The sequence below is a fragment of the Rhododendron vialii genome, chromosome 2a (genome assembly GCF_030253575.1).
Source record: "Rhododendron vialii isolate Sample 1 chromosome 2a, ASM3025357v1".
NCBI lineage: Eukaryota > Viridiplantae > Streptophyta > Magnoliopsida > Ericales > Ericaceae > Rhododendron > Rhododendron vialii.
Window position 1 is genome coordinate 17,925,616 of NC_080558.1, and position 13,328 is coordinate 17,938,943.

At 38.6% G+C, this 13,328-nt stretch overlaps 1 protein-coding gene across 1 annotated transcript; it reads left to right on the plus strand.

The window, feature by feature from the left end:
- The first annotated feature begins 219 nt into the window (after window positions 1-219).
- On the plus strand, window positions 220-3,237 carry LOC131311565 (transcription factor DYT1). Its single transcript, XM_058339061.1, has 4 exons — window positions 220-629; window positions 1,283-1,456; window positions 1,629-1,805; window positions 2,910-3,237. The coding sequence occupies exons 1-4, from the start codon at window positions 438-440 to the stop codon at window positions 2,979-2,981; spliced, it is 615 nt and encodes a 204-aa protein (XP_058195044.1). The 5' UTR covers window positions 220-437; the 3' UTR covers window positions 2,982-3,237.
- The last annotated feature ends 10,091 nt before the right edge of the window (window positions 3,238-13,328 follow it).

The following is a 13,328-nucleotide window of genomic DNA, read 5'->3' on the forward strand; positions in this document are numbered from 1 at the left end:
TCGAATCCGTCCATTTTATTGTCCAATATAGTGCGATCAATTGGCTATTTAATACTTCTACTAACTTGCCCAAAAATCTTTTATTACACGGAAACAATCATCTGATCGACAAACTTCTTTTTTGGTAATTTGATTAACAAACCTTACAAGATGAAAGTCTCGTACCATAGTATCAATATGGATTCCATCTATGACTACAATAGAAGTTCTAACAAACTCCCAACTGCAAAGATGCCCTGCCCCTTCTCTCTCTTCTCTGTCCCTCTCTCACTCTAAATAAATGTTACTCTTGTGAGAAACAGATATATAAACCAACCCACCAACCAAAAACTCACACTAAAGAAGAGACCCTCTCCCTCAAACTGCCATTGAAGACCACCAGAGGCTCAGGAAAACTTGGATTCACAAACTCTGATCAATCTGTTCCAATTTTATCAATGAATGAGGCGGGGAACAGCAATGGGAATTCGGGTAGGAGAAGGGCACACATTGACGACGACGATGACGACGATTATGAGATTGATGACAGGGTGCACAAATCGAAAAACCTCGACGCCGAGCGGAGGCGGCGCAAGAAACTCAATGACAGGCTACTCGAGCTCCGCTCGTTGGTCCCGCACATCACCAATGCAATAACCCAATCATTTCTCATTAAAATTCTTTTCAATATACAATTTACTTACAAAATTTGTCGAAGTTCCATGAATAAGAATCTTTTCTTCAGAATTGATCTAAAAATTACTCCATGGTCCCCATTTTTTAATCTCTTTGGGAGATTCCAACTAATTGAGTGAACAGAATCATTGCACTTTTGAAAACTTGTTTTTCTTATTTTACCATTCAATCATTATATTTTCTTACTTTTTTAGTACTATTAATTAAAAAATGAAAGGGTAAAAGAGAAATTTCATTTTCTATTACCCACTTAAGTTTAGATATGTGACAATCTTTTTGGACGGAAATAAGTGTTAACTGCGACCAAGAAATTAAGACGGAGAGAATATTTGACTAGAAGCCGTGTGTTTTCACAAGTCTTCCAAATTTGGGATCTTGCTTTTACCGAGAAATATTTTTGTTGAATCGCCAAATCTCATGTTAATGTGCATTATAACGGGAAATTTCTCAATTTCGGACAACGAACTTTTATAAATCTTTTCAACAAATATATATATATTTTTTTGGGTAAGTCTTTTAAACAAACTTCTATAAATTCACAATACATTTTGCCATAAATCCTCTCTTTTCTGTTAGGCCTCAATGGACACTGTTTTCATTTTTGCAGATGAATAAAGGGACCATCGTCACCGATGCAATCACGTACATAGAGGAGCTAGAGAAGAGTGCAACAGACCTAAGAAACCAACTTTTAGAAATGGAAGCAACTGTTGTAGAGGAATCAAAACTACCCATTGAAGCCATTGATGCTGCAGAGGAGATCAAGAATTGGGGGATAGAGGTCAGTTCCATACTCTTCTCGAAATCGTCGTTGTTTTCAGAAAACTCGTTGAGTTGCTGTGAGGTGTTTTCAAAGAACAAGAAAATAAGAACTTGAAATTAAGCGCGAATATGCTTTGGTATTTTGGTGTTGGATTCATCGTAACGCGATTTTGGTTTTCCTTGTTTGATAGCCGGAGATTAAGGTGAATCAAATTGATAGGAATAAGCTATGGATCAAAATGGTTTTCCAGCAGAAAAGAGGGGGATTCACCAAACTGGTGGAGGCCGTGAGTGTGATTGGCTACGAATTTACTGATACCAGTGTTACTACTTCCAGAGGAGCCATTCTTGTTACTGCTTGTTTGGAGGTAAGATTTAAATACACATTTGCTCATTTCCAATGCTAAAATCGAATCCTCCAAAAGAAAACTCTAGTTTTACTCATAGTCCCTGTGAACTTTTTAAGAAATTTCATAGTTAGATTTTAAATGAACACTCGTTTATTTTCCGATAAGCGGTGTGCCCGTGCGATGCATGGAGAGTGATTACGTATTTTTCCACAATTAATATACTTGTATAGAAAGTGGCTAATGTAATTCAACTTGAAGCCTTAATTAAAAGTTTACAAGGGACTAATAAGAGGGGAAGTTTTAAGGTTAGATAGGTAATAATAATTTCACATTGATTGAATTTGACCTCTCAAATTAACATTTGGGATCCTATAAAGTCTACGAAATTAATAAATTATATTGAGATAATTTCCACATAGAAGAGAGAGTCGATGGGAAAGCTTTAAAAAACAAAAAAAAAAATCTAATTTACTTTTTTTATTATGATTAAATTAATCAAATTAATATACTTTTTACACATTTGAGAATGAGACACAGAAAAATATCTAGTATATCTTTCAAGGTTTTGGATATTGTATCAGTTAGAGTACCAATTTTCGTACCGGTACGGGTAATATACCGGATACCATTTTCAGATTTATCGGTATTAGTGTTATTTTCCTACATAAAAAAATTTATTAGTATAATATACACATTTATCAAAAATAATAATAAAAAGTAGTCCGCCAGTAATAGAAGCATAAATTTAAAAGTAGTCTGGTACTGTTCGGTACTGACCAGTATCGTTCGGTACTGACCAGTATTTGAGGCGGAACGATATTAGAGATGTAGAATATCGGATTTGGACAATACCAATACATACCGACCGCCGACCGGTACGGTACGGTACGGTACGGATTTCATAACCTTTGATGCAGTATTTTCTTCAAAAGTTTTCCCTGCTTTTTAAGTAGTACCCACAGAAACGAGAGTACAACCAGACCAAGTACTGTACAATCAAATTTGCCTTTTCTTTTGATGAGGATAGTGTACTTGTAGCTTTCAGTTACTTCAAAATGAATTTCAGTTAGTAAAGTAAATTTACGACCATTGACAAGTACTAATTAAACATGCATCCCCTAGGGTAATCATGGTGGAATTCTAGAACCAGAGCATGTCCGAGAGTTGCTGCTCGAGATTATGAGAGGCATATAGAGCGGCTATCCAGGAGGGAGATCAATTGGAACTCCACGCTCGTTGCGTATTCGATTTCCTTTTCATATCGGGGATTGAACTCCCTTCTATTCCAATTTTCAGAGGTTTAATTTGAAAATTTTATGAACTAATAATACATTCAGTGATGCCCGCCCAAATAGATGATTCATATCTGATTTTAAACTTTCGAATGACAATTGACGAGCAGGCTTATAAATAAATCCGTGCGTATTTCCTAAGCAGCTGACATAATAAAGAGTTACGATAGATATTCATGGGAATAATTTGTGTATTTCCTAAGCATCTGTCAATTCATGTGTATTTCCTCAGCATCTGACATGATTAAAAGTTATGGCTTCTTTCTCTAATAATACAGAAGATACTTATGCGCATAATTTGTATGAGATGCAAAAATTGCCGATCACGAGTTTGTTGATTTAGCTCAAAAGTTGCAAGACAATGAAACTCTTGCATTTGGTAATGCTCAAAGTTTCCTGTTGAGATTTCTTGTTACTTCGTTGGTATTGATCTATTCGCTGATAGTATAAGGTACAACAGAATTGTTTGGTTTTGCAATTTGTTGGGAAGAAACTAAAGGGCCTACCTCCATAACACTTGAGTCTAAACACACACTATTTGAAGATCATATCGACTTAACACTCAAAAGTTTGTGCTGTCCATCCCATCTATAGTACGAACCATCTCTTTATGCTTTTATCCGCTGTGGCACTATATACTTTACACATATCCCAACGTCGTGCCTCGATGAAAACCTTCCAATTGGGAGTAAACAAAAGTATTTATTTGAGCTAAAACTCCATAGGCCGAGCAGGTTTTTTTTTTTTTTGTAAAGTTGGCTTTTCTGAAATTTTTCCCAAAAAAAATCCAGACTAGAGAATTCAGAAAACTATACTCTCTCCATTCTAATTTAATTGTCTTTTTTGAGAGTTTGTACTATTTTTCAATTAATTATATCTTGTAATTTATAATATTTTGTGTGATTTCAAAAATACTGTATTATAGAACTAATCGAGATCTATCGAACAAGAACCATATTCTATACGAAATTCAGTACGGATTTAAAGATATAACTTGGTTTCTAGCTAGTTAGAATACAACAATAGACAATTAAATTGGGACAAAGAGAGTAATTAATGAAAGCAGTATATGTGAAAATTTATATTCATCTCAAAATCAATTGGCAATGAGTGGAAAGGTTCCAAATATTATTAAGTGATCATCTATTCTACTTCTAAGCAATGTGTGACTATATTTCCTTAACATCCTCCATCACGTGCACTCGCATTTGGTGTATGTCACATGTAACAACTTTTTGAGTCTATTATTGTGCAGCTTTTTCGCTGGTTTGTCATTGTGGAGGCGTGAGTTGTAAATTTTTAAAATGTGAGGTGAAATAGACCACTCTAATACCATTTGAAAATTTTATATCCATCTCAGAACCAATTAACAATGAGTGGAAAGGTCCAAATATTATTAAATGATCATCATTCCACTGCCAAGCAATATAGAACTCTATTTCCTCAACATCCCTATCACGTGCAGTTACGTTTGAGGTTTGTCATGTGTGACCATTTTTTGAGTCCTATCGTCGTGCAACCTTTTTTGCTGGTCCATAATCATGAGGTGTGGATTGTGAATTTTTTAAAATATGGGGTGATATAGACCTCCGTTCTAATACCATGTGAGAACTTTATATTCATCTCAAAATCAATTGACAAAGAGAAGAAAGATTACAAATGTTATTAAGTGATCACCCATTTCACTCCTAAATAATGTAGAACTATATATTCTTAACCGTGCCAATTGTCAAACTCAAGAACTATACAAGAGATAGGAAACATTTACTATTAATTTGAGCAAAAGCACTATGACCACCGCACTGCACATGCATTTGCTCTTACGAATTCAAAAAACATACCTATCGATATTCGTTAGAGTTAATTTTTCATAGGACCCCATAAATATTACTTTAAAATTTATGAATATTTTTTAGTATTTTCTGGGGCCCACTCTAGGCCTGCGGTGGACGGTCACCACATTCGATGCAATGTACCTAGACTTTCTGTAATTTGAGCAATGCTACAAACACAACATTTGGAACACAACTCCGGACATAATTGCATCTGGAGCCGTTCGATGCACATGAATCCATATGCTTTGAACAGCTTCGGACGCAGTTATGTTCGCACTTGTATTTGTAGACTTTTTGTAATTGGAAATTGGAGAAACACATTTGTGTTTGACGGGCCTTGAGGCCATTTTGTCCTCCGAGACACGACAGGGACTTTTCTCTTTTGCAAATTTTTCGGGAAACATACGGCTTGACTCTCTTCCCAAATATATATATATATATACTACTACTAAAAATTCTCCCCCAAATCCACCGTCCCTTGTTAAATTACTCCCAAATAGATCCAACAGCCCACCCATTACTCTTGGACTTCAGATTCAAGGTTCAACGTTCAAAAAATCATTCTATATTCTTGCCCACCAGTCTTAATTTATTGAGTACGATTCGCTGCAGTAGCAAACTCCGACCACAATTGTGCAGTCCGCGTAACGTTAGACCACACCAGACCAATTTGACAATCTGGGCCATTTATCACGTCAGACCCATCTGATAGATCATCTGTAGAGAGAAAAAAAAATCAAGTTAATTGGATATCAGAAGTCGCCTAATTTAATCACATTGTCTTCCAAAGGAAACAAAACGAACCCTATACTAAGGGGCTGTTTGGACAAATAATTAAGCTGGCTTTCCCTTCAAAAATGAGCCAAAAGCTAGCTTTCCCTCCAAAAATGAGCCAAACAAAAAGCCAATAAGCCTTAGCTTTTGGTGGGAAAGCCAAGGGGGATTTTTTGTCCCAACAAGGCCTAACCATCTATTTTCTTTTACTATGGTGAAGGACGAAATGATGTGGGAATGCACGGTGAAATCCCGATTTCGGACAACAGAGAATTCTAGTCCTTAACATATAGCAGTAACCAAAAAAAGACTCACTCTCCAGAACTTTCTTCTCCTATATCTATAAATAAAACCCCCACACACTTTGAATATCAACCTAGATTTTCCTATGGCTAGGTTCCTTCTTTGCATCATAGTATTAGCTGAACTCACAATGCTCATTACAAAGACCAATGGGTCTGAAAATGTGGACCTAATGGCACCGGTGGCAGCGAATGGTCCTTACGATAAAGCAGTGATTGGACTCAAGGATGAATTGGTTCCGAGTCCAGCTCCGTCCTCGGGCGGGAATGACTCTGGAGATGGTGGTGCTCCGGTGGGTAATAGGTTGTTGACAAGGCGTCATTCATCGGACAAATCTGCGGCCGGTGGAGATGTGATACTTGGAGGATTTGCGACTGCTCTGGTTGCTGCCATCTTTTGCTACATTCGTGTAACCAGAAGAAACCAACAAACCAAAACAGTGGAATAGAGCGTACACAATGCTTATTACAAAGACTAATGGGTGCTTGTGCCACAACGGCACCGTTTTGCAAGGGTCAGCACCAATGCTGACACTTCCTCTCGGCAGGGTCCCCGAATCCCCTTTTCATTGAAGGCCTCGTGCATTTTTTGGTTTTTGTTTATTGCATATATAGTGCAGGATACAGAATAATCGACTGTCATTGATATACTACGTAAAATCATTTCCTTTTGATTTCTTTAGACTAGCTAGAAGTGCGTAATAAGAAATTCAACTATTTAATGATTGACAGCATTAAATTAATTTCTCCATGATTTTTTTTTTTTTTTTGATCCGCAATTTCTCCATGATTTGAAGCAGAGTATTATCCAAGAGCGATGAAACTTAAAGCACTCCGGCCATGTTTGTTAGGATTAGGATTTGGATTTTGGATTTTGGATAATGAATGGAGAGAGATAGAGAGAAAAATGAGAGGAATAATTGATAGAAAATTTATTGAGGACTGTGCGCATAAAGAAAATCCAAAATCTAAAATTCCAAAACAAACATGGTCTCAATGGACTAGGAGCCTGGGTTAATTCACGAAAATTGAAAGGTGAGTTCGGACTTTGGCAACCTCTCGGAGCCATGCCACAAGAGAGAAATCTCTCATGAATCCCTTTGTCTCGGCCTGAATAGCATGCTTTTGATAGGATCAGGGAGGAGAATTGTCAATGTGCGGGTTAGCTGGCTCGAACATCTTTGATCGTTGAGAAATTTTTTAGTGCAGAGCGGGTACCACGTGATGCCCGCTCGGTACATCCGGGCCGTCCATTTCGATTTTGGACGACTCAGATTTGGAGAGAGAAAAATGAGAAAGAGTAGAGAGAATGTAGGGATCAGAGGAGAGAGGGTAATCAATCTGGGCGGTCCAATAATTTCAAAAACTAACATGGTCTCAATGGACTAGGAGCCTAGGTTAATTCATGAAAATTGGAAAGGTGACTTCGAACTTTGGCAACCTCTCGAGGCCAAGCCACAATAGAGAAATCTCTCATGAATCCCTTTGTCTCGGCCTGGATAGCACGCTTTTGATCGGATCAGGGAGGAGAATAGTCAATGTGTGGGTTAGCTAGCTCGAACATCTTTGACCGTCGAGAAATTTTTCAGTGCCGAGCGGGTACCACATGGTGCCCACTCGGTGATCCGGGCCATCCATTTCAATTTTGGACGGCTCAAATTTGGAGAGAGAAAAATGAGAGAGAGTGTAAGGGTGAGAAGAGAGATGATGTTTTAATTTGAACCATCTAATACACTTTTGGACTGCTCGAATATGTTCGCTTGGACGCCACGTCAACCGGGTGACGTGGTACCCACCCGACACTGAAAAACTTCTCCAGACCGTCATATCCAAAAGGAGGAGGTTTATGTTGTTCGACTTATTAGTATATTTTTTTGCCGTGTTAGACCAATGGCCAAATCTAATTTCCACCACGCGAAACTTTTAGAAAAGTGAAAATTTTCTGTTCTTCTTTACTCTTAGTTACACTCCTCAACTTTTTGAAAAGAAGGAAGACCTTTTACTCAGTTTGAAGGAGAGCAATAGAGGTTGCCTTCTTCTTGGATGCTCGTAAAAGAGATTTTCACGCGGTCTTATCTTACCGTTGGTCTCAGTAATCGGCACTCCGGATTTTAAATAAATTATTCACTCAAATAGTTTAACTATTTAAATTATTCGTGCAAATAATTTATTTAAAATCTAAACCGTCCAAAACACTTTTGGACGGATGATATTGTTTACTCTGTAAAAACCTTTTTTTTTTTTGCCAATCGGTAAGAGAGATCATGACATAATGTATGAAGTACAAAGTACAAACCATAGAACACTATATCCATTGCATGAGAGTCCACGAGATAATCAAGCCTAACAACTGAATCAACAGGATAAATAAGCTCATCAAAGGGACAACAATCACTAAAAGCCCAACTCAACTACAAGCCCCATTAAGGGAGAAATAACCCTAACAAATACAAAGGAAAGAATACTCACAAGCAAGTGGGAAGGCTCGAACTCCTGACCTCCTAGTGAGATGCAAGAGTCCTGGCCACCTAAGAACTCTATGGTGCAATAATTCTCTATCCTTAAAAGTTTTTTTTTGGTAATTCAGCTTGGAAAAAAAAACAGACTAATCGAATTATCCTTAAAAGTTGGATCCTTCCAAATAGGTAGAACAGAAAGGAATGCATGGAGTAATTAATTGATTTCAAGTCCAACAGTAAAATATTCAAGATCAACTTAGAAGGAAAAGAGTCTTGCCGGGGTGATTTTGGTTCGGGTTCGGTTGGTTGGGGGTGAAATTTTCGAAGACCGATTTGATTAGGGGTGAATATTTCTGCGACTGATCCGACCAGAATTAAGTTCGGCTCGATCTAATTAGGGATTTCGATCCACCCAAAATGCGCCATAGTTGGGCCCATTTTTAAAACTTGACAGTGAGCCAATGCGCCCAAACCCATACCATTCAAATAAGAGTAAATACTTGGCAGCTCCTATTTTTGGGCATCTTAGCCCTCCAGGTCCTTTGCGCCAAAAATGCAATTCCTTACAAGTCCTGTGATAAATTTACCCTTATTTGATCACAGCCACCAAAACACTCTCATCGAGAGAGACCAGATGGAGATGGTGTCCATGGAGAACTCTGCCGCCATCCACCAGATCATCGTCAACGGTGTCGCCCTCCTCGCATCCACCACCCAGATCAATCACGCTTCGCCATCACCACCACCTCCTCCACCGCCGTCATGGACGACCTCCAGGCCCTCAAGTTCTGCCTCTGCATAATCGGAAGCAGCCCTCACGGTGGCCGTGTACTCGGCCCGAGCCGCTGCCGCCATGGATGGTGTGGCAACCACGGCTCTCCGGTCAGTCCTCCACCGCGTCCACCAGGCCACCGAGAGGTCCTGCAGATTCTCCAACTGGATCAACCACCGTCGCCAACTCCAGGCACCGAAAGTCCGACGTCCTCCACACCTGGTACTCTCGCTCTCAAACCCCTAACCACAATGCCCAATGTCGATCAAAGACGACGAAGAATCGCTTGATCACACGTTCCTCGTCGTCCGCGAGGTCTCTGTTTTCAAGATCCCGCCCCGGTCCATCTCGGGAGGCTACAAGTGCGGCGAGTGGCTCCAGTCTGACAAGATCTGGACCGGCCGCCTTCGCGTCGTCTCCTGCCACGACCGCAGCGAGATCCGCCTCGTAGAGAAGTTTCGAGCTCCTTCGAAGTTTCCGACGTCGACATGGATGTTTGAATTGCATCTCGTTCCTGTCGGTGAGTTTACTAACTTTTGAAATGTTCACTACTGTGATTTTGACGGACGAGTGGCGGAGGAGCCGAGGGGTGTGGTGCTGTGTAGGTTGTTGGCGGAGAGTAATCAGTTAGGGCCAGTGATTGGGACGCTAAGATCCGTGAGTTGTTATTCTTTTTTTGGTTTAGATCTGGGAGTAGATGAGAATTAACACTGTTAACACTATTAATTTACTGGGAATTAACACTGTTAACACGCTTTCGTCTTTTTTTGTAATTAGCACTGTTAATTGTAAATTTAAACAGAATTTAACGCTGTTAATTGTGGTGGCGGCGGCGGTGGTGCTGAAGTGGTGGTGGCAGCGTGGTGGTGGTTTAGGAGGTTGTATGGGCCGAAGGGTATTAATACTGTTAATTGGGGTGTGAATTTAGACAAAAATTAACACTGTAAATTGTGGTGATGGTGGAGTGGTGGTGGCGGCAACATGGTGGCAATGTGGTGATGGTGGCGGCTGTGGCTGCAGCATGGTGGTGGCGGTGGTGATGTAGTGGTGGTGGTGGTGGCAGTGGTGGCGGCAGTGGCCACGGCGGCGGCACGTCTTGATCAAATTGTGAGGGGTATTTTTGTCAACAAAATAACGAAGAGGGCCTACTGGGCTATAGACTCTTTGGACAGGACCTAGTGGGCCCCAGACAGAACCAGCCAGGAAGTTGCTCTTCAAATAAACCCATATCATCCAAATGGCCCCAAATAGATGAACAGTCAAGATTAAATACAAAATAGATGAACGGACCAAATTAATGTATTTTATATAAAAATCCACGATTTTATATAGTCAATTCGGTTCAGTCAGAGGCAGTCTGTAACGCCCCGATTTCTCAAGAAATTTCGGAAGTATTAACCCTAAAATACACTGAATTTTACAAACTATTAGGCCCCTATTTATCCTTATACAAAAATTACAATTTCAAAATAATACAAAAATACAAAAGCAACTCCAAGCGACTCTAGTTTTGACACGAATTCGAAGCAACGTTGGTCCAGACTCCGTTCCAAGGGGTCCCACCTGTATCAACTTCTTCACTGTGAAATCCTGCACACTCTGGCAAATTGAACGCCGAAGCAAACGATTTGCCAGGATACATACGTATACTGAGTGATAATTCACCAAGTAGAAATTCTAAAACCCAATACCACATTATGCAGATGAACGATATAATAATTCATAATATACAGAAGGTACAGAATAATAACACATCGTCTTTTTCTTTACTATCCATCATCTTACATGAAATCTAAGGATCATCTCCACGAGATCCTTTCTTCCCACATCTAGCAACTACAACCGTCTCATGGATCCACCCTTCATCTTGCTTATCCTGCACCAGGGTCCTAGATAAGCGCACCTAAGTTATGTACCAACTATGTTCTCACTTAAGACCATAACAGGAGGATCGAGTCATCCCATGACGTATCGTAGATTAGGGTCAGACATCCACTACCCCATGCTAACTATAACCGTCTCATGGGACCCATTCTCTTTCCCAAAGAGAAACTTCCCATGACGTATCATACATTAACGTCTCACTAACTATAACCGTCTCATGGGACTCATTCTCTTCCTCGAAGAGAAACTTCCCATGACGTATCATACGTTAGTGTCTCACTAACTATAACCGTTTCATGGGACCCATTCTCTTCTTCGAAGAGAAACTTCCCATGACGTATCATACGTTAGTGTCACAATACCGGGCCCCGCAGGTAACCCATTTCAACACAGGGCCCCATAGGTTACTCTTGTCATCGCCATTGCTCAATTCACAATCCACACAGTGCTCACACTTTCAACACTTTATCATTTTCCATTTACTTATCATCGTCTACATGATTCACTACTCGTAACCACTCGGGAACCTATTTGTCCAATCTACAGCCACAACAAAATGTCACACGGTTCAACATTTCAACTAAAAGTACTAACAACACATAACCATGCGATAAAATTAATCCTTTCATAGAATAAATCATGCGAGTAACAAAATAATATTCAGCCAAACAATTAATTACTACATTTAAAATTAAGTCTATTTCTCTCATTTAGAAATTTTATAAAATATTTCTACTATTTAAACATTTTCTTTAACTCTCATATTATTCATAGATTTTACAAATAAATTTTTATTGGAAAATACTTATTGCTAAATTTAGTATTTACTAACTATATTAAATATTAATATGAGATTTTTATAACAACAAAATTATGCGAGGCTATTCTAGTCAATATTTATTAGAGTTAAAGATTAACTAATATATAATCTAAAATATTTCTTGTTTACAATCTAAATAAATTTTTACTAGTAAAATATTCTTGTTAATATTTCATAAACATTTATCTACCCCAATAATTTATTAAACACGTAAACGTCCACTCAAATACAAATCAACAATGCATCATCAATAATAATTTCACAATCAAACACTTGTTAAACGATTAAAAATTTTCACAGGGTATAACACTAATCATTCTAGCACAACCGGATTGAATTTTCATATAAACAGGACTAAAAATAAATTTAACAATTTAGCAGCAGGTCATCATCTTCAATAAACTTTAAATCTAAGTCTTTAACTCCATTAAAAAGTAGATTTAGGTTTTGGGTTTTCGAAAAACTACCTCAAACGCCATTCTAAATCCGGATAAGCGTTGTACGGTGTTCATAGATCGCTATGGTGGTTCTGAAATCTCGAGGCAGCATCCGGCGGCACTCTGATAGGGCCCGCAGCGGCGGTGTGCCCACGAAACTCGCGCTGTGCACACATCTACGGCCACAACTCACTCACTCACTCACTCTCTCTCTCTCTCTCTCTCTCTCTCTCTCTCTCTCTCTCTATTCTAGACTCAACAATAGAATTAGGAGTGAAATAATATACTGGTGTTTAATTTTCGGATTTATGTGGGTATGTATAATGAGAGAGAATAAGGTAGTAAAAAGATGTCACGATAAGTATAGAAGTGGTGGAATGGGGAAGGAGAGTGAAGGAGAGGGATACTGATAATGATAAAAAGATAGGGGACAAGTGCCACATTGGGGGGTTTTCAATTCCAATATATGTGGACGCATATATGTACAACGTGAGAATGTATCTGGATGCGTGTATGTATAGGATGAGAGAGAGAGAAGTGAAGAGTTAGTTTGAATAGAGTTCTACCTAGAGTTTAGATAGGAATTTAAGATAAGAGATGAATATGAATCCCTAATTCCCTGTATATCTAAAGTTTAAATACATATCTTATACAATAGTGCAAATAATATCAATTGTACACATAATAATATATTTTAATTATTCAATCTAATTAATTATTGAATTAGGAATTTAACAATATAAATTTGTATTAAAAAAAATTGGATCGAAAATCCGGGTCGTTACACAGTCTATTTAATTTTTGTTCAGTTTGGTTCAGTCCACTTAAAATTATAGGCAACCAAGACAGAACTGAATATTAATATTTTTCATGATTTGGAACCGAAACCGACAGAAAACCGAAAAAAATGGTTGGTTTTTTCGGTCGGTCGAAGTCCGGAGATTTTTTTAGCACCCCTTGCACTAA

Coding starts and splice junctions, on each gene's coding strand:
- LOC131311565 (XM_058339061.1), top strand. CDS start 438: ATGAATGAGGCGGGGAACAGCAATGGGAATTCGGGTAGGAGAAGGGCA. Junction 1,457..1,628: donor TCAAGAATTGGGGGATAGAG/GTCAGTTCCATA, acceptor CTTGTTTGATAG/CCGGAGATTAAGGTGAATCA. Junction 1,806..2,909: donor TTGTTACTGCTTGTTTGGAG/GTAAGATTTAAA, acceptor TGCATCCCCTAG/GGTAATCATGGTGGAATTCT.